A 27,442-nucleotide genomic window follows, 5' to 3' on the forward strand; every position below is an offset into this window, starting at 1 on the left:
ACTTTTTAATATTTATATGCATTTTAGAAATGAAAGATGATAAAATAATAATTTTATTTATGTTTTGAAAATCTAGAAATGGGAATGATATAGAAAATTGGTTGTATTATATTCAAAATTTCTACGTAATTTTGGAAATGTTTTTTTTAAATCACAAATAAAAAACAAAAATAGTTACTAAATTAGGTTTATGTTTCTTAAAAAATTGGAAACGAAAAATCAAAAACAAAAATTAGAATGTTGTTGGGATAATAGTTGATTAGTTGATTAATTAATTAATATTATTCTTATTATATGAGAGAAAACATGCTGGTACCTAATAAGTTTTTATTGCCTTTGCAAGAAAAAAAAAGTTATTTATTCAAATTTCTTTAAACAAAATATGTTACATTTGGACTTGGTTTTAGAAAATGATGTTACTCATTTGAATTTTCCTGAAATAAACTATCAGCTATTGTATTTTTTAACATAATATCTTGGTCTTCTACTTTTATGGGTAACAATATGATTTTTATATTTTAAAAACGTAATGGTTAATCCTTTGAGTTCAAAATTTCATTTAAAAAAATAGTTAGATTATAAATTGAGTTCAAACTTCATGATGTACACTTATCTTAAGAATTAATTCATTTCATGTTATATAAAATGACAATGCATCGAATCTGAAGTAAAGAAATCTCGTGATTAAATTAAATGCATACACAATATTAATTCAAAACACTTATGGAATTTGGTATCATGGAATGGAATATCAAGGACATAGAAGAATAGGTCTTCTTTAGTGGTCTTTAGTACAAATATAAAACACAAAGGAATAAGCATGAAAAAATCACAAACAAGTACGTTATGTTACATTAACTATATAAGCTTCCAAATCCTTACCTTCCAACTCACATCCCGCCCTCCAAAGCGAGCATAGTTCAACGGTAATTGACATATACCTCCAACCAAGAAGTTATGAGTTCGAATCCCTTCCCCAATATGTTGTAAAAAAATAAAATAAAAAAACTCACATCCCACTAATGCATTTCACCCTCACATCCATCCATACCTTTTGGATTCGTTGCAAAGTCATCACTACAAAAATTCTTGAATTTTCTAACGCACAAAATCATCGTCCTCAATATTTCGTCTCAATAGCTTCTTGGATTATCATCCCAACTTCTTCCTCTCTGCCTTCTCTATCAACATATTTGGCAATCCAAGTGGAGTCCATTCTAACCACCACATCACGAAAGCCAAGCTTCTTTCTTCACTACCAAAGCTTCTGGTACATAACGTCAATAATATATTAAAAAAATCTTGGTAAAGTAAGCATAATCTCTCATTTATCCTTTCTAAAACTCGATGCAATTATACTTCGTTATGATTTACTCGAACAGTTGCATATGTGTTAATTTTGATGATTGGTTGCCAATAGTCTTCGATCAATATCCCATGCTAAAAGATAAAAAAAACCTAATAAAAATAATAGATATAGACTGTTTTTTTCATTATCAATTAATTTTGAGATTAAATTCTATGTACATTTAGAGTCTAAAATTTTCATCCTAGATCATTATATTATTAAGTCTTATATAATTCACAATAGTTATAATATTCTCTGTGGCATTCGTACATACAAATTATTTTTCGTCCTTTTTGCAGTTTTGCTTGGTAGTCAAGTGGTCAAAAGTTCTTTATTACATTATTGTTGGGTCAAGTTTCTTTAATTCCTTTTTTTGGATGGGCTAAGGCCTAACAAATTTGTTTTTTTGTTTTCTTTGGTGCATTATATTTTTTAGAAAAAATTATACATAATCTCTAAGTTTTGAAAATTTTATTTTCCATATTCCCAATTATTGTACTAAAAAAAGTAAAAAAAGTTTTTGAAAATTTTCGAGTTGACTTTAAATGTTAAAAAAAAAACATATTGTTCCACCTATTTTAAAATCTTGATACTTAAATTCGTTAATTCATGCAGCTTTGTACATATATAAATTCACGTGCCACAGTTTCTTCTGAATACAATACAGAATTTTGGTAGTAAAAACTAAAATAGATTTTTATGCACACTTTAGAAGTATAAAAACCAAAAACAAACCATGAGCTTACTGGATTCTCGCGATTTTATCGAAAAAGAAAAAAAAATGTACACGTTTATAACTACAACAAAGTTCAAGTATATATTAAAGTTACGACCCACGTATCGTACTCGGAAAAAAATTAAACCTCTGAACAACCATGTCTAATTAACTAAGTTCAATCTTTTGTTGAGCCCTATAGTTGACCCCTTTATTTTGCTCTAACAAGTCAAATGGAAAAAGGTTAAATATTTATTAACCTTTCCAAAACTAAAACTCAGTGAACACAATTTCCAAGTCCCAATTCTTTGTATTATCTTTAATTTCTATACAACCTCATTATCCATCTCTAGCTGTGAATTAAAACCATGTCAACAGATCATCAAAAGAAGCTCTAAAATCTGAAACCGAGAATGAAGGAGAGAGAAGAGGGACGACCTTACAAAAATTTGTTGGCCACATCCACAATATGCATGTGCTAGCTTTAATTTGGTTTCTGATATATCTCTACTGAGCAATACCCATAAAACGGTGGCGTCTTGGATCAGTGATCTTGATTTTCCAATGGGCGTCAGGAAAATTAGTGGCGTTGTTCTTGGCAATCCTTCTCCACTTTCTAATTCTGGAATCCATCTTCTTGGTGAGGCCACAGAATTGCTGCAACTCAGTGGGCATGGCTTCGTACACTTTCCACCATTTGGCGTGAGCTGAGTCACTCGCAAAAGCATGGTGGTCCGCCATGTCCCAGTTGCAGTCGTAGTCTTTGTAACACATCCATGGCTTCAATCCCAGATAATGTATTGCATATGCATCATCTGCATGCGTTCAAACAATATAATATATATAACATTATACCCAAGAAAAAACTAAACCCTACCCTTGCTTTCTATTTGTTTAATTTCCTCTTTTTTCTCAAAACTCAAATCATAATATATGATTTAGCCAATTTTACCTTCGTATATACACATGAATTTGACCTTTTATCTTTGCAAAATACATGACTCCTTAGCAGAGTACAAGATTTGATCTTTATCGTTGAGGAGTAAAGTATTTTCCTCATTTTTTTCTATGGTATAATAACAATTATGAACAATATCGAGAGATTTAACTAACCACGGGAACTAAATTTAAATATAAAAACTCAAACTATGAAGACTAAAAATAATAGTTAAATATAGTTACAAATTTGGTTCCTATGATGTAAACATCCTTTCCAATTTGATCCTTATGGTCCTAAAAATTTTAACGAATGAATCTAGTTTCAAGTTTGAATTTGTTCCCAATAGTTTAGTAAAGCCTTACAAATCATCTATATTTTTATCCACCTGAAAGACCCATCTATTTCCTTTTATTTTTAGATATCCTAATAAATTAATTAATCATGTTTAACAGTTGCTAAACTCTAATATAATCAACTAATAATACAGACAATAAATTATAGGGATGAAATAATGTAATTTAAGCAAATTAAAGCATATAAGTCATTAATTAATTACCTGAACTCTCATTGTTGTCTTTCTCAAACATTTTGAGATGGTTGATTTTTGAAGGAAGCCTATGCCACCAGGTGAAGACCTCATTCAAGAATCCCTGATCACCACCATTATACGACTCCAACTCGAAGCTCTTGGCCATCATGTCCTCAAACAAGCAAGCCGACGGCTCCACAACCATTAGCCCGGAGTTGAACCTCATCTTGTTGTTTGCGGCGGCGGAGAGCTGTGGTAGCGCGAATAAGTGGTCGATATTCTTGAGGACGAGAAGGTCGGCGTCGATGAAAATGATCTTGTCGTAGATGGCGAGCTGCCATATGCGGAGCTTGCTGTAGTTCCACTCGTTGTAGGAGCCTTTCTCCGCGCGGGGGCTGCGGATGCGGTGGATGCGCTCGGTCGTCCAGCCAGCGGCACGGAGGGCGTCAATGGATTTCGGAGTTATGGAGTCATCGGCGAGGAGGAGGAGCTGTTTGCTTGTGTTGGTTTGGAGGATGCTTTGAGCTAGAGCGATGGCGCCGCAGACGTAGGCTTCTGAGGAGTGGAGGATTGTAACGTAGGCCTCTTTTGGCTTGCTTCTGCGTAGCGGTTGGGTTGAGTCTTTATTGTTCTTGTTTGGTGCTTTTTGTATCATGAACTTCCTCCATATTTCTCTCCCTGCAAAACCAAAACAAGAGTGATGTATGGAAGCTAAATGCTTCAATCACGGAGCTATGCCTTTATATGGTTAATACATGTTAAGAATAGTACTTAAAAAATATAGATAGATAGGAATTTCTAAAGGAAATATTTAGGTGCTGGCTGGTGAACTGACTACTATTAAATTCTTTATCAATAAAGAGAGAAATACAAAAATTGATAATTTTTTTAAAAATAAGAAGTTATCTTTTCAATATGGTATACGAGATAGCGTGTCACCAGTCAACACCTAAATATTGTTCCATTTCTAAATTGTTACCTCATGTGAACTCATCAGCTAGTCTATATGTATATTCCCTAACGTTGAAGTTTGATGTACTAAAAAAAAGTTGTTGTTTAGCTTAAAAAGAATAAGAAGAGACACATATATATACAACTTGCCATATTAGGATTTCTACGGAGAGAAATGCATCTACTAAGCTTTTAATTAAAATTTAAATTCTTAAAAGAAAACTGTCGCAAATTAGCTAAAGGTACAAAGGTAGATAAATAATTCAATATGAGCTGAGCATAATTCGAGAAGTATCAGTGTACATGTATTAGATAACCAGACATATTTCTATTTAATATAATAAGGATAGGGCAATAGAAATGAAAAATTAGTTAAAACAGAGAGTAAACTTTGCCCATTCTCTAGATAAGGATCAGTGTACATGTACATAATTATCATATCTGTGGTTCCCATGAACAATAATTAACTTACCAAAGTTAGCAGAAAATACATTAATAATACTACCAAAATCTGCACATTTCAGAAAATACAAAAATGTAACGAAGATTTTTTTCCACTTTCAAACGCATAGCCACTGCGCTTGGTTTTAGAGGAATAATGGGTTAAAAATATATTAGGTATTATTTAAGTTTTCACCTTTTTAATTTTTATTTCTTATTATTACTTTATTTTTTAGTTTATTGAGATGAAGATTCAAATTTTCGACCCAAGAATAAATAATGTCTGGACCAATTTTAACCCAGGGAAATTTCTCCAACCATTTTAAAAATATTATATATATTTGAGGTTCAAATATTAGTATAAAAATTCAAGAAGCTAAGCATGATATGATTTTAAACAAAAATATATCTTTCAAATCATGAAACATCCCTAATTCCACGAAAATTTTTTCTTTCAAATTTCATTAAGATTTTAAAGGTATTGTAAAAACAAAACAAATAATCCAATAAAATAACTTTTTCTTTTAATATTCGCAAGTGTCCGGACAAACTTTATTTGACTCTTTTTAATTGTCAAGGTAATTCCTAAAATAAACCTACCTTTAAAATTCATAAATATTAGAAATAACAAAAAAATTATCAAATATGACATTAATTCTCACCCTACCTAACCATCACTAAAAATTATTTTACATAATAATTTAACAAATAAAAAACTAAATTAATTAATATTTAATAAGAATGAACCCCTGTTGGATCCTCGTTAAAAGATAATAATAATAAAAACTATTTTAAAAAATCCTTAAAAATAATTCAACGTTTGAATTGAAGCATCTCCAAATATTAATCAGCACAAATACCCAAGATGAGCATACTTAGCATAATAACCAAAAGCAATTAGTTCCGAATTAAGAAGAAATTAGGAACATACATTTCCAAAACTGCAAAAAAACAATAATTCAATTTGAATCAATATTTTCCCAAAGAGAGGAAAAAGAAACCAACCTGTCCGTGCATAAACGGGCGCCAGCTGGCATGATCCCACAGGCATGAGAATTTTCTGTTTCAATCTCCTCATCTCCGGTTTATACACCCAAACCCCCTCCGCCGTCCGATCATTTCCCCCCATCGCCACAAGATCGTCGCACCGGAATATCTCCCGCATGGGCCCACACGCCCCCACGAACGAGACGTGCACCGTCCGATGAACGTCCTGCTCCACCCACCCGCTCGCCACCGCCACGCTCGCCGCCGCCAGATTCGCCTGCAGCCGCGCCGCGTCTCTGGCTCCGCACGGCGGATTCCGCAAAACGACGACGTCGAGATCGCCGTAGAGCTCCGTCCTCGGCATCGGAATTTCTGGACATTTCGGCGACCTCCATTTCTCGTCCTCGTCAATCCACTCCGGAAACAGAGCTTCCCAATCGGAATTGTTTACGCGATCGAAATTTACCGTCACCGCCTCCGTCCTCCGCCGCGATTCCTCCGATAAACCTAGAAGCTGCAGAGTTTCATCGATTTCTTCGTTTCTGACGTTGATTAATCCGATTTTGATTCTCCTGATAATCCTCCGGTGATTTCGTCGGAATAATTCGTTCTCCACGTCGGCGGATGAGGAGTACTGGACGACGGTGTATTTGTGGAGTTCTTTTTGGGAGCGGGAGGAGATCAAGAGGAGAGTAAAACAGAGGAAGGAGAAGAGAATTAGGAAGAGGATTATGAAGGAATATTGAGAGGAGAACTTCCATTGCTTTGAAGTGTACGGAGTTTTATTGAAGGCCATGGAGAGAGAGGAGAGAGAGGAGAGAGAGGGGGGTTTTAGAGAGAGAAAGGGAAGCCATGGAAATTGAAGCGCTGAATGAATAAATAGAGTTGGGAAGAAGAGAGGATTTGCATGGCGGCACGATGGAGTTGTTTGTTGCTGTTATGAAATTTCGTGCTTTGTATTAATTCTCTCACGCGCCTGCGTGGAGCGTGGAGCTTACTTCCTTCGAGTAGCACAATTCTCGATTTTACCCTCCTGTGTTCAAATTTCTCAAAATGTAGGTGTTTCTAAACAAAAATTTGTTGAAAGGAAAAATGGATTAAACAAAAATTTAATGGGACACAGATTTTTGTTAACAGATTTTTTTACATCTTTGAAAATTTTCAATATATAACGTGTAAATTTGAGAATTTTAAAAGATTGACTACTAAATTGATAATTATCTAAATATTATGGATTATTAGTTATATTTAATCTAACATCATACAACGGTTTAAATTTTAATTTTAGTCCTTAAACTTTTAAGATTTTTTCATTTTGGTCCTAAACTTTTAAAATTTTGTTTTTGGTCTTCACGTCGTTTTCGTTCAAAAACAAAAACAAAAAAAAACAATCAATTTTTGACATCCTTGCTATTATTTAGCTATCTTGTGTTATCTATTTATTAAAAAAATAAAAATAAAAATAAAGACAAAGGCTAAAATAAACAAGTAGGCAACCTAAAATAGAATAAACTTAATTGAGTGCTCTTTTGGAAAAATTATAAACCAAAATAAAAAATTCTTAAAATTTTACTAATTTATTATTTGCTCATTAATGTCATCTTTTTAATTTCGGTACATAATCTTTTGATCTTCTGAAATGTTTAACATTTATTCTTTAGAGATTAATTTTTCTTCAATAAAAATTTTACTATCATTGGAAATTTAAGATAATGTGGGAATTTTAAAGAAATACTATAAACCAATGCAATTTTTTTTCAATAAATAATAGTCATTTTGGGTTGGTTAAATCACCATTAGTCAGACATGGTCTATTTTATCAAATTAAAATACAGGAGTCAAATCGAACATAATTAAAGCATCTATCTCCGACCAAAAGGTCATGACTTCAAACTCTCACCCTCACCATGTTGTACTCAAAAAAAGAAAAAAAATTAAAATATAGGACATTTCCAATTTTTAAGTCATCAATTTGCTATCAACTTTCATGTTTTATGACAATAAAATTTTGATTAAAAAAATCCATACCTAAATTATATAATTACTCAATGTTAGATGATCATTTTTTTATACTTGTTCATTTCAAATTTTATTTATTTAATTTTAAACGTTTTAGTTTTATCTTTTTATTTTCTATTTTTTATTTTTTAGTACAATCTTTTTATTTTAATTCATTAATCTCAGTAAATTATTAATGTGTCACCGTATTTAAAATTTTTGGTTTACATATAATTGTAGTCTCTAATTTTTTTTTTATCATTTTCCAATTTTTGTCCATATATTTTTAAAAAATTTATTTTGGTATTTTAGACTTAGAATCTCAACTATAATCGTCCCTACTTTAATGATTGAATTCTACATTTCATTTATGCTAAAGACATTTTATTTAATTTTTCAATTGATTTAGTTTCATTCTTTTTTTTTTTAAGTTAAATTGTCAATATGAACATTGTTCAATTATATATGTGTGGTTGGAGTCCCACCTATACATATTGTTGAACTAACAAAATGTAAACGTAGAAACTCGAATCAATATGCTACCGATTAAACTATATCCAAATTTGCGATTTAATTTTATTCATTACTTTGATGTCATATGATTGTAAACTTAATTAAATTTGGACAAAGATTTGATATTTTAAATGTGAAATAAATAAAGATAATATATCTAACAAAATATTGATGGATACGGTAGGTTGTTAAATCTTAAATGAGTTTATAATTAAGCTTATAATGTAAATAATTTATACTTTGACCATATATGTATTATGCACTCTGAATTTATTTTTCTCTAACCAGTCTCTAATAACTAATAAAGTTATTTCAAGACTTAGTTTTAATTATTCGAATTTTTTGTATACATTATTTTTATATAGGACTACGATTAACATTGAGTTTAATAGCTCGACAAAAAATTCATATTATTAATTTTCTAAGTACAGAAATCAACCAAATGAATGCTATGAAATTAATTTTACCGCACTTTACTTTTAGAAAATCATTGTTCAAATTATTATTTCGTGATATCTTTGTTTCTCCATTATAATTTTCCATAGAAACAGATAAGTTCTGCAACTATTCTCTACTTCTTTTTTTTTTTTAACTTTTTAAGAATTGTTCTCAAAATTGTACAAATATAAAAAAGTTAGCTTTTATTTTAAAATTTTAAATATATCGTAATAATTTTAAAACTTTTATTGTCAAAACACATTTTAAAGTAAACTTATTATAACCTTATTCTTTCAAGAAAAAATAAATAAAGTTATCTGTTTTCGTTATTTAAATTAAATTACATAAAAAAAATGGAAACTTTCAAACGAGCCTAAAAAAAGTTATATATAAAAACAAAACAAAACCAAGAAAAATAATTGTAACGGTTAAGAAATTATTTTTGGAAAAAACATCATTAGAATTAGAATTTAGATGACATGCTAAACACCACTTTGCTAAAGATCTTCATTGAAGCTCGGAGATTCCAATGAACTTCGCCTACTGGAGAAGTCATGGAAACAGACCATGTCTCAGCCAGAGAGAAACAGAGTAACATTTTATGTGAAAAAGGAGGAGAGATTCAATATGGGGTTTGCTCAAAATGGCACAAAATTAAGGACCCATACGATTATTTTAGCGATCAATCCAAATATTTGGAGATGAGAAATTGGGATTCGGTGGATTGTAAGGAACGGTAGATCGGAAGGAGAGGACTATTTTATTTTTATATAAATATTTTGAAAATGTTACCTTCGATAATGGAATATATGGGTGAAAATAGAAATGGGAAATGCAAAAAATGAAGAGTGGTCTGAAATAAAATTTGATTTTGCTTGGTACATTAATTAGTTGAAGAGATTGCTCACTCTTGCTTTAGTTTAGAGTTTTGAAGGACTTAAAGAAAGGCATTATGGGCTGTTACGGAGAGTGGAGAAGAAGAACGTTGAAGAAGACTGAAAGAATAAAGAGATAAAGAAGATCCGAGAGAGAAAGGTAGAGAAAAACATATAGATCCAGTTTATAAAAATTTTAGGGCTTAACTTTACCACGAAAAATTTCAAGGGTTTTAATTTTAGAGCTGATAAAAATTTAAAGGTTTAATTTTTACTATTGAAAGTTGAGGGGTTTAATTTTTTCATTTATAAAAGTGGGAGGGTTTAATTTTCACAATTGAAAGTTTATGGGTGTAATTGTAACCACTACTATAGTTGAGGAGCGGTTTTTCAATTTACCCAAAAAAAAATTGGATGACCAACATGAGCTTAGCTCGATAATTGACACATGTCTATGATCAAGAGATTATAGGTTCGAATCATCCTACTCACTCTTATACTGAAAAAAAGTAATAGAAAATATCTTTGAATATTGTCGAGTATAATTTAACGATTAAGACATTTACTTCTCTTTTTGATGATAGAGATTAAAGTCATGAGTCACATATTTGTTGTACGAAAAAATAAAATAAAAAAGAATATTACCTTAATTTTATTTTAGAATCCTATTCTAACTCAACTAGCTAATGTACGTAGGTTTAGTTGGGTTGAATCAAACTCATTCGAGTTGGTCGGTTCTTCTACCCAATTTAACTAAACCAAGTGTCCAACTGATCATTTATAGGTGGCTAAGTGAGTAAAATTAAGTATAAAATTTTAACTTTATCCAATTAAAAATTTAATTGATATCTTAGGTTAATGGTTACATGTGAATATTTTTATTAGCCAAGAAAGAACATTTTTATAGTGTGAAATTTTTATCCGCATTGGTTGTAAATTTAGCATAATCGAAATAAATATTACTATAATATTTATAAGACAATTATAAATATATAATTTCTTTTAAGTACAACATATGAGGGTGGAGGATCAAACTCATAACCTCTCGATTGTAGTTATATGTTAAGTTGAGCTATATTCGCTTTGGGAAAAGGAAAAATTCTAACAAAAGTAGTGAATGTATGTGTAACGCCCTATAGACCCATAATTCGGACAAGTATTTAAAATCTAAATTCGGCAGCTAATCTTTGTGACACTTTGATTTGATTTACATATAAATTGAATGATATTGTTATTTTAGATTTAAGTGTATATGATTTCTTCCCACTCCACCTAAAAAACGAGCTACTATTAAAATTTGTTCCTATTCAAACCAAGTCACATTTTTTAAAGTGAGTGACTCGTCTCATAAACTCAAGCACATATTATATCTAGAACCGATCGATATCGATTATTTTTTATCACTCTTTAATAATTCACCCTCTTAAATAAAATATTCACTAGAGCTTAACAACTTGAACATAATTCAATTAGTTAAAATATATACCTACGATAAAAAATTGAATATCGGAAATTTCGCCGCTAAAAAAACTCACTCCCAATTGTTGTATATCTTCGATTAAAAATGGGCTTCTTTCAAGATCAATCAAATCGAATGACGAATGCACTCTGCAATCGAAACCGACCCGATCCATATATCTGGTTTCAAACCCATTCCTTGTGGTACACTCCAAAGAATCAGAGAAACCCATCAGACGCCAAAACTTTCCATTACAGCCGATTCATCTCCATGTGAAAATTTTCCTTTCCCCCCACTTTTCTGGGCAAGCAAACAAAATGCATCTATCCATGGAAACTTTAAAGCCTTTCTTTCCATTTCCATTGAACCCAACACCAGGACTCGCCACTTTTTGGCGCGAAGCCCCTCCTGTTTCGCTCTCTGTTCGTCTGAATGATCGAAAAGCCCAGAATCCAACAATCAGTAAGCAAGTTCTTGGCGCCCAACTCCAGATTCCAGATGGGTTTTCTCCGATCGTAATCAGTATGTCAAAAAATTGAGGCAATGTGATGATTCTTCTGGATGTTTTTGTCTTCTAGGTATGAACTTTGCAACCGCACTTTCGGTTGCATAATGATTTTACTTTCCCTACATTTCGATTTCAAATTTGGGGTCCCTAAAAGGTGAGAGATGGCAATAGTCCTGGAAACTTCTAATGCTAAGGAAAATAAAACTTTATGGCTTTTATGTGTTCTTTTCTTGGAGTTTTTGGCCTGCCAAACAAGTCATTATTGTTGTTTGTTCACCCTCTGCCCACAAAGAAAATCCACATTGATTGATCTGTGCTTTTCACTTTTAACATTCTGTTGGATGGAATCTCTATGTTCTGTATCTTTCTCGCTTTGTGTTGCATATACCATAGTGTGTATTTGATGCTTTTTCCAATAGTTTTTCTTAGATGAATGCTACAAATGCTTGACACTTTACCATTGTGATTTGAAAGCTTGAATTATTGTGCCCGACCCAAATCGAATTAAATATTGTCCTTGGTGACTATGCCTGAAAGGAAAGAATAAAAATAGATTAAAGCTACTTTATTCATATTCCTCTCTAATATTCCCAAGGAATGAACCAAGCCAGAATCATGAGAAACTGCTGTCTACAGGCCAAAGTTATGCTCAAGCTGGTATTGAAACCAACCTTTTCTTTATCTGCTCATGAGGAACTGCCTTGCTTTTCTGCTTGTACAAGTCAAGTCTGCTCAAGCAATGAAGATTGAGAAGGTTTTTGAAGAAGCTGTATATCGTAAGCCCCCTTTTCTGATGCATTTCGGGCATTTTATGTCCTCTTTCTTTCCTACTTTTGCCCAAAATTGCCTGCGTCAGGGTCTGAGAGCCACTTTCATATGCAGTTTTCCTCTGATTTTGTTTAAGATCATCACGCTTTCATTCTTCGAAGTACACGATCAGTTGCTCAGAGAACTTGATTTCGATCTAAATCAAGTAACATTAGGTAAGCTTTAGATTATTTTTCCGCATGAGCTTAGATCATTTCTGATGGAATGAATAAATAGTTCAAAAGCTATTACTTCAGAGTTTCACAACCTAAAAAGAGAGTTTTCTCATCTGATATTGTTAGAATCCTTTAAATCTCTAATAACATAAACCTGTCTGCAGGTCTGCACATATCAGATTCAGAAACCAAATTTAGCCTTTTCCCCTTCTATTTTATAAGAAATCTTTCCCTTTTAAACCCCTCAAGTTATTGGTGACGAGAATCGGTGCTCTGGGGCATCTCGTTTGTTGCCCTGCAAAATTCTCTTGCTTGTTTATCCAATGGCTAAAACAGCATGCTTTTATTTCTCATCTTCTTTCCTATCTCTATGCTTCAAGTTTCTGAAAATGTTTTTGAGAAATAAATGAGGCTATTAGTACATGGCTTCTAAATCTGTAGGAGGATAATTTATATATCTTTCAATAATGTATATTTTAATATCAGATTAAGAAGGGACCCACTGGTACGATTAAGTTGTTTCTTTACCATCCACTAAGGATTATGTATGAACTAAAGAAAAATGAGTTTTTTGTATTTTGCAGGTGTGGATAGATAAACATGAGAACAATGGCAGACAATGGCATGGATTTTCAAATAGAGACCGATTCACTCCTTGGACTAAGTGAGTCTGGGAAGCTGACACCGGACTCTCCTCGAGTGTTGTCAATTCTTTCCTCCGTTCTTGAGAGGTCGGTTCAGAAGAATGAAAAACTATTGAAAAAACTCAAGAAGAAAGACACTATTACAATTTTCCATGGCTCTCGAGCTCCCACCATGAGCATTGGTCGATATATCGACCGCATCTTGAAGTACACATGCTGTGGCACTCCTTCCTTAGTTGTTTCCTACATATATATTGAAAGGTATCTTCAAAAGATTGATGCTTACCTAACTTCTTTAAACGTACACCGCCTTCTGATCACAAGCATCATGGTTGCAGCAAAGTTTACGGATGCCGGGTAAGTTCTAACGTAGCTTACTTAACTCTGTAATTCACTTGAGATGACAAGATTTTGAGCATGCCTATTATTCTGCAGTTTAGTTTTTTCAATTCACACCACAGTCACTTTCTTTCAGCTGGCTTACCATTAATCCATTGACTTGAGATCATATGAGGAAGAACCCATAAGTTCCAAGATTTACAAGAATAGTTGACATTTTTACTAGTGAATAATGGACTAACTTAATGTTTGAGTCATTTTTCAATTCGTCCCTACCGTAATCTTTTAAAAGTTCCAATTTCGACATTGTATTGATTTTTCTTCCAACAAGTCTTTATTGTCACCAAAGACACTCACATGGCCCCATCATCATCCTTCTTTTGAAGTTTAGCCACATTAGGGACTTGATTGAGAAAAAATTGATGTATAAAAAATCAAATCTAAAATTTAAAACCATTAGGGACGAAATAAAAAAAAAGGCTCAAACATTAGAGGCTAAATTATATACTTTGTTCAAAAAATGATTCTTGTTGCCATATTTACATGAATTAACAACAGAAACTGAATGGATCTTAGAAAATAAAGTAGCTAATAATGTATCAAAATGCAGCTCAAACCACAGAGTCGTTCATTCGACACCGCAAAATCAAATGGATACCATGCATCTTAACTGTCATAGTTCGGCGTGCCTAAAAACTCTCCCAATTTCTTAGCTTGGATGTTATTACAATATACTTTTTGTGCAAACAGCTTAATGTGGGTATGCTATGCAGGTGCTATAACAATAGTTTTTATGCCAAAGTAGGAGGAGTGAGCACAACAGAAATGAACAGAATGGAGATTGAATTTCTGTTCAGTTTGGACTTCAGACTTTATGTCACTGCAGATGTCTTCAGGGCTCACCGTCTGCAGCTCGAAAAGGAAGGCCTTGGGGAAAACCAAACCGATCTTCGAGCAGCTAACAAAACTCGGACTAAATGTTTACCTCAAATTGCAGCCTATACTTGCAGAGCCATTTGAAATCAAAAGCTCTCTCTCTCTCTCTAAGTTTCATGGTTAGTCTATGTTCAACCTCTGGAGTTGTATGGAAACTTTTGAAAGCTTCAATTTTGAACCAAACCCAGAAAGTAAGTAGAGCCAATGGGAAGACGAAAAGATGGGATTGTAGAGATTCAATGGAAAATTTTTCTGATGAACTTGAATATCTTATAATTCAATAATGATTGTTTGAGACTGGAGGCCCTACCATCTTTTTCTTTTTTCCTTATGCTGATTATGTAATATGTTTACCTGAGAATTCAACTTTCTGTTATCCAAAATCTTTGGAGATACCTTCCAAGGTTACATGAGTTGAAAATTTACTAACTTAAAATCTTCTAGTCTTACTGAACTAATATTAGGACATTGAGTGCCAGACCTACCCGTCGATGTGAGCTCTTGGGAAGGGGCTCCCTTGAATAGTTGAATTTATTGATTTCAATCATATTTATTGTTGATTCAGAAAACTCAATTGTCAAATTCTAATGGCTAAAGGTTTAATTAATGTTTAATATGAAGTTTGTTGAGGCTCTCTAACGATAGAAACAAATGGTTGGTGACAATAAAGAAGAAAAGCAATAGGGGCTGTCTTTTTATGCGTTGGTATATTTCTTTTATGAGCTCGAACTTTTATCGTTGTATAAAATAATGTACATATCAAATATATTTTGGAGATATTTCTTTTCTAAATCAGCTAGAGTTTTGATTGTTACTAAGTATCATAGTTGAAAATTTTCTACAAATAAGAGAAACTAAATGATATGTTCATTTTCTTGGAGTACAGAAATATTCACATCGACTTATGCGGTTTGGCCTAATTTTAAGTCCTAACTCACCCTTTGTGGACAAACTTTGTGAGGGAACCATTAAGTTTTCATAGCATTTGATTCTCACCGATATTTGTGTTACTATAGCCAACATTCTCACCCACTCTAAATCCTAAATGGAATCTAAAGACATGAGATTCATATATAAATATGCTATCTATTTAAATACGTTCGATTGATCCATTCTCATGATTATAATGTACATATTCAAGAACCGTATAATTTCATTCTATTATTTTTAAAAATCATCTTAGTTATAACAACTAACAAGTTATTATAATGAATAATAGAATAGTATTTATTAATTAGAAACTCAAAATTTTAAATTATATAGTGGCACACAATTTTTAATTGAATCTATATATTCTATTATTTTATTCTAGATTATTTTCTAAATTAAAAAAGTTCACTTGCCATAAAGTTGGGAAATTTATATAAATTCTATGAAAACTTGCATATAATTAATTGTTTTTACACTCCACCCAAAAAAAAAAAAAAAGATCTCATCGATTAGTCATAGGCATAGTACCTATTTAACTAGAACTTTGTACCAAAAACAAAAACTAACTTCAAAAATAAAATTCAATACATCTTATTCTATTTAATTCATGCAGTTTTTTTTAATATCAATTGATGCAGTTAACAATATTAACAACAGCTAAATAGACTAATCTAATATTAAATATATAACAGCCAGCATTTCATTAAAAATAAAAATAGACCATTAAAGGAAATATAGAACAAATGGCTAGAATTAGAATGTGAATTTTACCATTATACTTCAAAAAAAAAACAAACAATATATTATATATAACACATTAGAAAATTAATTTTCTACCATTACCTAAACAAAAATTACATTACTTAATATTAATTAATATCAATGTCGTAACATAAATGTTAGATTTAAATAGTGTTTTAATCAATGTATTTACAATGTTTGTTTAATTTAATCCTTATATTTTTTTTCGATCTATGTACTTTTTAAAAGCGATCATTTTGGTCCATATTTACAAAATTTGAAACCAAATTTATAAACTTTTTAAAAGCAATCATTTTGATTCATATTTACAAAATTTGAAACCAAATTTAAAATATAGTAAAAATCTTTGAATACAAATTTATGATTATATTTTAAGAAATTTATTGAGGTAAGTACCATAAATTACAAAATGAACATTTTAAAAGCACAATAATTAAAATAAACAAAAATACAAGAACCAAAATAGACGTTTGAAAGTATAAGGACCAAAACTAAGAATAAAAAAAAATGAAAATAATATTTAAACCTAAACATTAACACAAAGTTGACTCACATTCTAATTCCTTTAGGCCTATAAGACATAAATTCATAAAACTTTATTTTCAGATATTGTCGAACAAAACTAAAATCACAAACCCAACCTAAATCTTTTGTACATATAGAGACCAATAAAAATCAATAAAGAAACTGAAGAAAACATGAAAAAAAAAAACAATAATTTGCACAGATTTAATATTTCCTTAGCAAAAATTTTCATTTCCCTTCTTGAATGACTGGTCTGATTGTACAACCATAAACCCTAGCAAAAAGAGAGATAAACCCCTATAGCATAATAGGGTTTGACAATATACTGATAACTTAAAATTATTATACAGAAAAACCAGAGAGCTAAAACTACAAGTGCGCTCTTTTGATTGAAAATTGCAACTTATCTATTATATATCTAATAAGCCAACTCATGAAACCAAAGGAAGTCGGAGAAAAAGTATAAAGATTTAGGATACCAACCATATCTAAAGAAAAATGATGCATTGTCGATTGTCATTGCCCTTTCATCAATTAGCTGGAAGAATTCTTCCTCGCGACATAGACACGGTAAGCGGCCAGTCCTACGACCGCTACAGCAGCTCCGACTGTGTCAAGCACATTACAAGATCAGATATGCAAATTCATCTAGGTAGGGTAGATCATCAAATGAAGTAAGTTGAAACGTTTATCGGAATGAAGTTAATAGTCGTCAATGTATTTTTTTAATTGAAAACCAAGCTTTCCCCATGGAAAATAAAAGAAAACAAAAGGGTATACAAAAAGACAGCCCAAAGAGCCAAATCAAAACCAGACTATGGATACAAGAAATGGCTAAAATTATAGACTTAAAAGGCCTACGAATTGAGTCAAAGCTTAATAAATTTACAACTACATAGCAGAGTTAATTCATTGACACTTGAATCATAAGTGCGGAGGTTGTTTGAGAGCTTTTTCCAAAAATGTTTTCTACCTCTATTATCCACCATGCTATAATCGTGCAAAAGTTAACATAATTATACACTTCAAAGCACCATTAAAAAACCTTTTATTTAGGAAGAAAGAATCATGTTAGTTCTAAAAAACAAGTTATGCGTGAACAAATACAAAAAAAAAAAAAAAAAAAAAAAAACCTTCTAAAAACTAGTTTTTCAAAGTCTAGTTTCAAGACATACGATGGAAATCAGACATTCAAACGTGTTTTCAATAAATTTCAAAAAACTGTTCTTCAAAAAGCTACCAAGGATGATGGACTCATCCATGCAACCAGCCACCGAAGAAAATTTCATCCATAGCAGTGCAAGTTAATATTCATTCTCAAATAGGTCCTCGTATGTTGAATCATGAATGCAGGGCGAAACTAAATAAATCAGAATACCTGAAACAAACATAAGAGAGCGGTTTATGAGCTTGTGGTACTGCTTGCGACTTCTGCCAGCCTCAGTTTCGGGTATGCTTAGATGAGGGTGCTCTGCAGCTGATGCAATTCTTCGGAACACGTTATTGAAATCACCCAATTTTGTGCTGATAGGTATTGGAGCTTCTATACCCATATCTTGGCTCACCTACCAAATTGCATTGGGATTATTATGATAGACGACAATGATAGTTAAAGATTCAGGATTTCATAGCAGTCATGACTAGAATACTAAATTCCAACGGTCATGGGCAGGCCAATTAAGACAATTATTAGGAAGTGGACCAACAAAAAGTGGATCAAAGAAAAACAGTAAAAAGATTCAATACTTTCGAAGTACATCGTATTGCTTTTTTTCTAATTTAGTAGAAGACCAAGTTTCATTAAATCAAATGAAAAAATATAAATAAGGACAATATGAAAACAAAGGCTCGACTTTGCTCAAGAATATTGTTATCACAGATACAGAATTTGATCAACTGATTCTAATAGGATAAAGTAAATAATCGCTTCTCCTATATGAGAGATGAAGTGGATATGAGCATCAAACAATTGTAACAGTAATACTACATTACTTTTACTCAAGAAAACAGTATCATTATTTTTCCTCAAAAATAAAAGTTTATGGTGAACCTGAAACCTTTATTCTGATTCAGTCGAGATATCAGAGATATCAATACGGCAAATAGGTACGACACATGAAGAAAAAAATTTACCCTTGTAGAATCTTGTATCGCCAAGGGAAATGAATCGAGATCATCTTTGCCAGCAACAATTAAACAAGGCACCTCATAGCCAGTATCCTCACCATGACTGGCAACTTCAACCAGTAAATCAGTTGCTTTCTTCCAGGAGGACTCATCGGAGCTGGAAAAGAAAACAAAGTTGGTAGTCTGCAATTGGAACTCGAAAGTTTCTTGGCCATAAATATATAACAAACTGATTTTAATAATAGTAATACATGATTTGTCTTTATGTTAATAGAAACAGGAATGCTATAAAAAGATTGCAGAAAAGTCATAATAAAAATATTTTAAGCTACGTTTTATTTTTTTTGATCGAAAGTTACGTTTTGAAGTCACACCACATCAACACACCCAAATAATACTTAACCGAACCATCAAATATGGGTGTTGCCAGGATTTTAGTATTGTGCAGTGCTAGTAGAAGCTCCGAACCCTTAAGGGGTTGAAAGGTACAAAAGCAGAACTTCTACTAGTCCATGCAACAAGATAACCAATCATTAACAAGAAGAAAAATGAAAAAGAAAAAAACTTTGAAATAATTTGTTACTGAAGCCTTGGGGCACACCATTCCTAGAATTGGTTGGAGATAAACTGGAAGATGCTTGAAGAATCGTTTAAAGTCTTGGGACTTCATTAAATTAAATAGCTCTCATCGTGTCCTTTTGTAATTATAATTCCTTTTGATTTACACCAATTGGAGTAGCTCTTTGAAATCTCCCGTAAGAGGTTGGGTGAGTGCCCCATTCCTTTTTCATTTATCAATGACAAGGACAAGCTCATAAAATGAAATTATAATGAAGAAATGAAATGATTGGAAATCAAGATAGAAGGGCACAAGGTTATAATAAATTTGCTACACCTGGACCTTCTTTTCTCTTTTCCAAATACAAATACCATTTTCAAATTCAGAAATATATAATATTATCATCCTAATATAACATAAAGTTGTAAATACGCAATGAATGTTTCCGTAATTCATTGGGTTGTTTGAGAAAAGAAGTTTACCTGTCATGCACAAATAGTGCAATGTCACAAGCAGCTAAAGACTCTTTGCCAGACAACAATTTTTTCACTCCATCTTCAGGTATCTCCCTCAAAATAAGGGTTCTTTTTGTTCCCTTCAAACCAAGTAAAGAAATTCACATAAAAAGAAGCTATAATCAGATAATAGCAAACAGCATAGTTCCCTAACAACAAAAATAAAAATAAAAACAAATATCGATCATTTCATTTTATACCCCAAAAAATGACAATCATTCTATTAATGGTTGAGCCTATGCATGCAAAGCAAAGTAATGAAAACTGCTTTGTAGCAACAACTTAAATGGTTCATAAAATTATGCATCTTCGATAAAGGTAAACAAGTAATACATCTGAGCAACAGAAGTCTGCAGTCCCTTTAGGAAATTCGATAATACCTACAGAATGTGAACCAAAAATATTCTCAAAAAGCATCAATTTCTTAAACAACTTTAGTTACTCGATCAATTACAGAAAGTATCTAAACATAAGAATACAATATGGTAGGCGGTAGCTACACCATATTTTGCCAACTTGAATATGTACCATCTGAAAATCATCATGAACTCTCTCCTCCTGGTTTAATTGCATCCAATTTTATCATTTGTGAACATATGATATATTAAAACCTTGAAAAATGAAATACGGATCCATATTTTATCAACTTATCAAAACATGGACGTATAAGCACTTACTCCAGGTTGGTCAACAACATTTACAGCATAGCGTTCTTCAGAAGTAGGAGTGTAAGTCTCAGAAAATGGCCTGTGTGTTACATCAAATTCTTAAAAACGTGACTTGATCTATAACAAGTACTGTAGCATTAATGGCTTAAACAACTAGATAAGTACACAATATTGATAGTACCTTCCAAGAAATGCATCTAATAAAGCAGATTTCCCAGCCTTCTTAGGCCCGAACACAAAGCACTGAAGGACATTTCTGTCCAATTGTTGCTTCTTGCGGTCCAATCGCCGTTTCCTTGTCACACGAATAGCAGTTGACGGATCACTAGAGTAACCAATGTATATCAGGTTCTCTATGGTGTAAACTGGGTCTAGGAGTGTCATGAGAGACCACTGCAGCAATTCAAGAAGAATAGACTACTAAAATACGCTTCTTTTAGAAGAAATTTATCCATCTCAAAACAACAACCTAGAGGGAGGGGGCCTTGAATGGAAAATATAATACATAAGTAACAAATGGTAAAAGAGATATGAAATACATCAGGTTATCAGGGAAATTTGTATTAAACACTCAGGTTACAGACATACCAGTGATAAAAAGTCATCAATTGATAATCCTCCCATTGCATTTCTCTCCGCAGAATCTCTGTATGGAGCTCCATTCCAAGGACTGGAGTTTCAAAGCGAATGTTGCAAGTCCAAGAAATCATGTAAACTCATTAGCATGCCGAAAAAATAAATCATGCTGGAAAATTATGGTTGCCAAAATAGTCAACTAATAAACGTTGGAAAAAATATTGAAAACCTAATTCGTATGAATGGATAAGACACAGGATCTAATCAACCGCAAGTTAAATATGACAGGTCATTTACAACAGATCAAGACTATAATACTAGAAGTAGGCAAAAAGGACAATATTCTTTAGCAAGAGCATATTCAAGAATGTGAATGTGCACTCAGATTTTGATACTTTTTATGAGGATTTACTTTTTGGTACTCACTAATGGTGTAAATCTTCTCCCTCTAATTACACCATTCCTCTTTACGTAGCAACTGGTAATTTCCATTGGGCTTGGGCTAAAGCTTTCCTCCTTTTTTTTCTTTTGTGATTTTATTCATCAATTAAAATTTACCTTCTTTACTACTCAACCATAGAACAAAAACAATTTGAGGGTTTTAACTTCCATTGGTCTTGGGCTGAAGTTTTATTTTTTTTTATTTTATCATCATGAACATTGAAGAGAACGAAATTTATAAAGCTCCAAAAAAAATTCCAACAAAAAGAAAGAAAAAGAAATAATGACAATACACTTGGACGCTATATCAGTTTGTAGAAGGGGAGTCACTTTTCACTTATTTGATAAAGATGCACACAAAATCAATACGTTCAAGAGAAAAATAACCCAGTTGGAATTAATTACAACAAGAGACAATAACAAAACAATTTAAAAATTAAACATGAAGATGAACGGTAAATTTTTTATGTCAGAAATGCCTCCCAATTCCCTCTCCTTGCCATTAGAAATTCTGGAGTTTTCATGTAAACGAGATACTTGTTCCCTATCCTAAAAATAAAAAACAAAAAATAATATGGAGTTTCTTTCTATCCATATTATTGATTTATTGTGTACAAATTAATGTCTCTACTTGGTGTCTAAACCACAAGGTTTTCTTTTATAACTACAGTCTAACGATGCTCAGTGATTGAAAAGTTGTCCTTCATTAGTTTTTTCTAAGGTGGGGGCTTCCTCATCCCCCGGCCTTTAAGCTGTTCTTTCCTCTCAATACACTTACATCGTTTCCTATCGAAAAAATAATAATAATATGGAGTTTCTTTCTATCCAAATGACCCAGAGGTTGGCTTTAACAGCGATCACCCTATAGGATTTTTGCTCTGTCCTTAACATGTGATGTTCCAATATTTGGATCAAGTTATCCTCAGGCAGAAATCTTTCCACTGTGTTGAACCCCTTATGATAAGCAGACGAGCAAAAGGAACTCAACTTTAATAGGCAGTCATCCTTTCCAAGTTACCTGCAGAAATCCTTTAGTCATGGTAGATATTGAATCTGCTAGTTTACGAGTGAATAAACTACTAAAAGGTAGCCCGAGGCCTGAAAAGACGAAACAGTTTTATCTTTCCTTCTACATGGGCACACCCTACTTAACAGTTCAAGTAATGCCCTGAAAGGCTGAATTCACAAAACTCAGGAGTAACTGAGATCCCTTCTAGTTGTGTTCCATTGGTTCTCCTTCGCACATCACTTCCACATAACTCTTTGGGTTCTGCTACCCCAAAAACACGGGAATTTCAGCCTAAGTGATTGTATGGTTGATCATCCACCCCTTATCTTTCAAAAACCAAGTCCTATTTCCCCCACCCACTTTGGCCAATTAGAACTCTTCAACGATAGGTCTCAGTTTAGAGATTTTCCACCATTGACTCCTCCAACTTCCGTGCCTTCTTTCATAAAGCATGGTTTCTCATAAAAAAAAAATATAATAATAAACAAAAAGAAAGAAAGAAAACTGTATCTTAATTAATAAATAACATATTTCAAAAAAAAATGAATGAGAAAATTACAAAGATATTTTCCTGCTCAATGCACAAGGATGCTATTTTTTAGCTTATAAGAATTTGAATCATAATCCCCCAAAATGATATGCTAAGAAAACTACCAGATGCTTTGAAGCAAAGTATTAATACCTCTCGGGTGCGGTAGAAAATAGTTCTTCAAGATCACGAGGCCGTAAGACACCATCCTGATGGGCAAAGAAAAAGGTATGGAGGTGATCAATAGTTTTGGGTATTTTTTAATAACTACTTGGCTAGTAACAATAATCTATAAGCTAGACTCAAAGCACAAACAGTTAGAATAAAACAAACCATCAGTTGAGAAAACAAAAATAAACTAAGGATTTATATATGAAGTAACAGACTAATACATACACCATCACCATCATAGAGTTCAAATATTCCCCTTAGAAACTCGATAGCTTCATTTGTCAGCTCCACACTCTACAGAAAGAACAGTCATCAAATAAGAAATATAATAATATGGGACACTACTAGAAAACGTTAAATAAAATTGATACAATTACTAAATATATATATTGGCAATGCAACTATGTGCTAGCTTAACCTAGAGAAAAGGCTATTGGTGGCAAGGATAATCCTCATATCAACTGGACCCCGATGAAAGAAAAATAACTAAATCCTAACCTTTTTTAGTAAGATATATCATTCCTCAAAAAGGAAAATACAAAACAATGAGAAAACAATAAATACTTCCTAAAACTATATTAAAGAAAATCACTCCAATTGAAAGTAAATAATTTAACATCCTAGATCTGAATTCCATTCATCCATCCATGAAAACTTAATTGTTTCCACTCAAAAAATATGGGCTACATGTACAATCTTAATTTAGAGCCTGCTCCACAAACGTGAAGAAAATAACTGTTTCCAGAAAAATCTAGGAGGGATGATAAATATCCAAAATTGTATAAAATGTTGAAATGTTATATATAGTACAATTCATGATTATCAGTATGGTGTTATCACCCTATTCATAATTTTTTTTTTTTTAATAACTGGGAGATAGATTAGCTCCCATATATCCAGGGGCACCCACGCCCGCCCCAAGGCTCGGACCCAGGAGACAACCTATTCTACAGAAGTCGATAGGACCACTACATAAATTTTTATGACCTGATCTGGAGCTCTCTTTCCAATAGCTGGTATTAGTTCATCTGCAAGTTTGATATCGTTGTTGTACCCAAACTTCCTAAGTACAGTCCATGTTGTCTCCAAACGCCCCTTCTCTATAAATAAAGCATGAAGAAAGAGGAATCCTGTCAAAGTGAGCCCACGATCATTCACTCCTTCAGGAAGTTTTTCTTGTACAACCCTTTTAACCCCCACAATTTCAGAAGGTTGTAAAGGAGCATTGAAACATTTGACCTGATTACAAGATTAACAAAAAAATAAATAAATAAGAGCTTCATACAGACAAGCCAGCCATTTTATGCACAAATATTTGAAAATGTCAGACAATGTAACTAGTATATAAAATAAATAGTTAATGAGGTGGCTGCCAAAATTTTGGTAGACTATCATAATGGATACCTGAAAATCGTTCAGCTCAGCATCACTCAAAGCACCGTCTTTATCATGATCACAAAGAATAAATATCCGTTTCAGCGCTCGAACACATCTAGGCTTTAGAGTTTGCGTTTCTTGATCAAAAAGTGGGCCTGTTGGATGAAGTACAGCTTTTTGGGCATAGTAAAAAACCTCAGGAATCTGCCATTGAAAAATGAAATGTTGAAAACACGTGATTCTGTCGCTTTAAGAATGAACTACACAAAAATTTTCATCTAAGAGCTATGATGGTAAGGTTTCCACATAAGCACAAAAAGACTACTCAGCAATGAATTATCACGGACCAATAAACGAAATTGGATGCAATTTCAAGTTTTAGCTAAATGTGAACTAAGAAAACAGATAATAACATAGAACAGTCAACACAATTTCCTTTTCCTTATACAATCCTGAGTAAGGAAACTACAAATATACCTGAATATGTTTAAATGCCGAACACTCGATGCATGTTTCAATTTCTCGAAACTGCTGCATTATTGGGGACATAACCTGCTCCAAGCTAACCTGCTGGTTCTCATCTCTCAAATCCAGCTTACAGCCAACCACTATAACTGGAACCCTCACCTGCTCATTTAAACCATCATAGTCTACATCAATAAAATGACCAAAACAACATGTAAAATACTGAGCTGATTTCAGGAAGGCTACACTTAACTTTTCATATTAAAGAGACTAGTCGAGATAAACTTGTTAGGTTAGCACCAACCTCATGGATTTCATTATAAAGTCATTTTCCATCCACCAAGGTCCAAGGAGGGAGTAAAAGTTAACTAACCTCCAATTGCCGAAGTTTAGGAAGCCAAAAAGTACTCAGTCGATCAAGGGTCTGAGGCTGGTCACAAGCATAAGTTAGCACCACTGCATCAGCTCGCTTAAGTTCTTCAGCAACTTTTGCACTATCCTCAGTGCTGGGAAAAAAGCAAACAATCAAAAGCAGAACTTTAGAGACTTCAAAAATGTACTCAAGGCCTTATGACAGGCAAGAAGTATGACACTTTAGAAAAAGTTCCTGAGCTTTATTTTCCTTCGGAAGTTAAGATAAAAATTGCATTAAAGCAAGCATATAAAATACAAGAATGGGACGGTGGAGCAGTCTTGTCTAACCTATACTACAAAGCTAAGCAGATTAGAAAATATCGCCACAACTAGGAAGAAGAATTTGGAAATAACAAAGATCACAAATGTGCTAGGTGAAATCGTATCCACTCCCAGAGCTCTCCTATATCACAATCTAACTCCTCAAAAACCTTCCAGATTCTTACTAATCAAGTTCCCACAGGATGGCAGAAGCAGTCTCCGTGGTTAAATGTAGAAGCGGCAAAGAAGAAAGTAGAACAAACAATACCAATTTTCCAACTCTCTCTTTTCTGTTTAATTTTCACTCATAAAGGGCACACGTTAGAGGTATGTACCACGTGAATAAAAGGTATGCATATATCCTGCCATAGTTAGCAGAATTCGCCTATGATTTAAAATTGGAAACTACCCATCTCAAGTCCATAATACTAAAAGGCAGTATTTATAGCTCCAATAGCACATTCCTTTCGTAAATAGTCACAGCATCAAGGCGGAACCAAAAAGAAAAAGAACATAAAAAATAATACCGGGATGAAGTATCGATGATAGTGGTAGGAACATGATCTGGGTAAAAATCTTCGGGCAGCCTCGTCGGTGGCAATACTGGCGGGACATTCACTGGAAAATTCTCCGCCGCAGCAGTTACGATCAAGCTCGACTTTCCGGTTCCACGGTCCCCAGCAATAACTATGCGAACCCCGGTCCTGCCACCTGAGTTTGCAGTTCCAGCTGGCGCTCTAGCCATTGGAAGTCTAAAACTACATAAACGAAATCCAAAAAACCTTCAATGACTAGAGAATTTCATCGAAACAGACAAAGGAACATTAGCAGACAAAACAAAAACCGGATTCTTCGACACCTCAAAAAGAGAGGGAAAAAATCACAAATCCTATGAAATTGCGGCGACTGAGAGACGCAGAATACCATCAGAGTAAAGCGTTCCAGAGAGTAAAAATCAGTGAAAGCATAAGAGAAGGAACAACGAATGAAGGCTGATATCGTGGTTGGAAGGACATCGACCTGGAATCAGAAAGGGCGAAGAAACTGACCTTTGTGACGATTCTATTTGAAGCTATGGAACTTCAAAAGCGCCACCAGACGCGGAGGCGTCAGCAGCACCGGCGACGGCGATGGGGCGGAGCTGCTGGCGGAAGTGGCAGCGGCGGCTATGGATGCGTCGGGAAGAAGATATAGAGACACAGAGAGAACTGTGGTTCGCAGAGAGACAAAAAGCTCCTTCGCCTTTCTTGCTTCCTCTTATTTTCTTGGTTTATTTTTCAAAATATGAAAAAATAAAAATAAAATAAAATTATTGTACTCTACTCTCTGAATCGCTATAACGTGACCGGCACGTGCACGGAGTTTTTATTTTTCCGATCGATATTGGGCTTCCCTCGGCCCAATTATCTTTTCCTATTTTAGGTTTATGGAAAATGTTTTTTTTTACTATTTTTAGTACAATAATTTAAAAATATGGAAGATTAAACCAGAGAAAAATACTAAATATCA

General features: G+C 33.1%; 3 protein-coding genes across 6 annotated transcripts; 1 reads left to right on the forward strand and 2 right to left on the reverse strand.

The window, feature by feature from the left end:
* Nucleotides 1–2,294: 2,294 nt before the first annotated feature.
* Nucleotides 2,295–6,732, reverse strand: PGSIP4 (plant glycogenin-like starch initiation protein 4). The gene is made up of 3 exons (XM_022295094.2): nt 5,930–6,732; nt 3,560–4,210; nt 2,295–2,878 (listed from the first exon to the last, which is right to left on the reverse strand). The coding sequence occupies exons 1-3, from the start codon at nt 6,705–6,707 to the stop codon at nt 2,571–2,573; spliced, it is 1,737 nt and encodes a 578-aa protein (XP_022150786.1). The 5' UTR covers nt 6,708–6,732; the 3' UTR covers nt 2,295–2,570.
* Nucleotides 6,733–11,548: 4,816 nt separating this feature from the next.
* On the forward strand, nt 11,549–14,899 carry LOC111018883 (Cyclin family protein). 4 transcript variants are annotated; one of them, XM_022295146.2, is made up of 5 exons: nt 11,550–11,772; nt 12,298–12,478; nt 12,585–12,685; nt 13,270–13,686; nt 14,442–14,899. In XM_022295146.2, the coding sequence occupies exons 4-5, from the start codon at nt 13,286–13,288 to the stop codon at nt 14,686–14,688; spliced, it is 648 nt and encodes a 215-aa protein (XP_022150838.1). In that variant the 5' UTR covers nt 11,550–11,772; nt 12,298–12,478; nt 12,585–12,685; nt 13,270–13,285; the 3' UTR covers nt 14,689–14,899. The 4 variants fall into 4 exon arrangements, with proteins under 4 accessions (XP_022150839.1, XP_022150840.1, XP_022150838.1 ...); XM_022295144.2 differs by having other exon boundaries at nt 12,339–12,478; XM_022295147.2 differs by lacking the exon at nt 12,585–12,685 and having other exon boundaries at nt 11,549–11,772; nt 12,339–12,478.
* Nucleotides 14,900–17,024: 2,125 nt separating this feature from the next.
* MIRO3 (MIRO-related GTP-ase 3) lies at nt 17,025–27,197 on the reverse strand. The gene is made up of 15 exons (XM_022295072.2): nt 26,983–27,197; nt 26,461–26,691; nt 25,632–25,764; nt 25,271–25,420; nt 24,821–24,997; nt 24,404–24,655; nt 23,642–23,710; nt 23,399–23,454; nt 21,279–21,360; nt 20,872–21,083; nt 20,700–20,769; nt 19,990–20,102; nt 18,955–19,105; nt 18,200–18,386; nt 17,025–17,429 (listed from the first exon to the last, which is right to left on the reverse strand). The coding sequence occupies exons 2-15, from the start codon at nt 26,676–26,678 to the stop codon at nt 17,356–17,358; spliced, it is 1,944 nt and encodes a 647-aa protein (XP_022150764.1). The 5' UTR covers nt 26,679–26,691; nt 26,983–27,197; the 3' UTR covers nt 17,025–17,355.
* Nucleotides 27,198–27,442: the final 245 nt, after the last annotated feature.

Source organism: Momordica charantia, assembly GCF_013281855.1.
Source record: "Momordica charantia cultivar OHB3-1 chromosome 8 unlocalized genomic scaffold, Mcharantia_2.0 BLBB01000008.1, whole genome shotgun sequence".
Taxonomy (NCBI): Eukaryota; Viridiplantae; Streptophyta; class Magnoliopsida; order Cucurbitales; family Cucurbitaceae; genus Momordica; species Momordica charantia.

Excerpts from the sequence above, each read along its gene's own strand:
- PGSIP4 (XM_022295094.2), bottom strand. The coding sequence starts at position 6,707 with ATGGCCTTCAATAAAACTCCGTACACTTCAAAGCAATGGAAGTTCTCC. Across the intron at positions 4,211-5,929 it reads GCCCGTTTATGCACGGACAG|GGAGAGAAATATGGAGGAAG; the intron begins GTTGGTTTCTTT and ends TTGGTTTTGCAG. Across the intron at positions 2,879-3,559 it reads AGACAACAATGAGAGTTCAG|ATGATGCATATGCAATACAT; the intron begins GTAATTAATTAA and ends GAACGCATGCAG.
- LOC111018883 (XM_022295147.2), top strand. The coding sequence starts at position 13,286 with ATGAGAACAATGGCAGACAATGGCATGGATTTTCAAATAGAGACCGAT. Across the intron at positions 13,687-14,441 it reads GCAAAGTTTACGGATGCCGG|GTGCTATAACAATAGTTTTT; the intron begins GTAAGTTCTAAC and ends TATGCTATGCAG.
- MIRO3 (XM_022295072.2), bottom strand. The coding sequence starts at position 26,678 with ATGGCTAGAGCGCCAGCTGGAACTGCAAACTCAGGTGGCAGGACCGGG. Across the intron at positions 21,084-21,278 it reads TTGATGACTTTTTATCACTG|TGGTCTCTCATGACACTCCT; the intron begins GTATGTCTGTAA and ends GAATTGCTGCAG. Across the intron at positions 17,430-18,199 it reads CTCTCTTATGTTTGTTTCAG|TCGGAGCTGCTGTAGCGGTC; the intron begins GTATTCTGATTT and ends TGCTTGACACAG.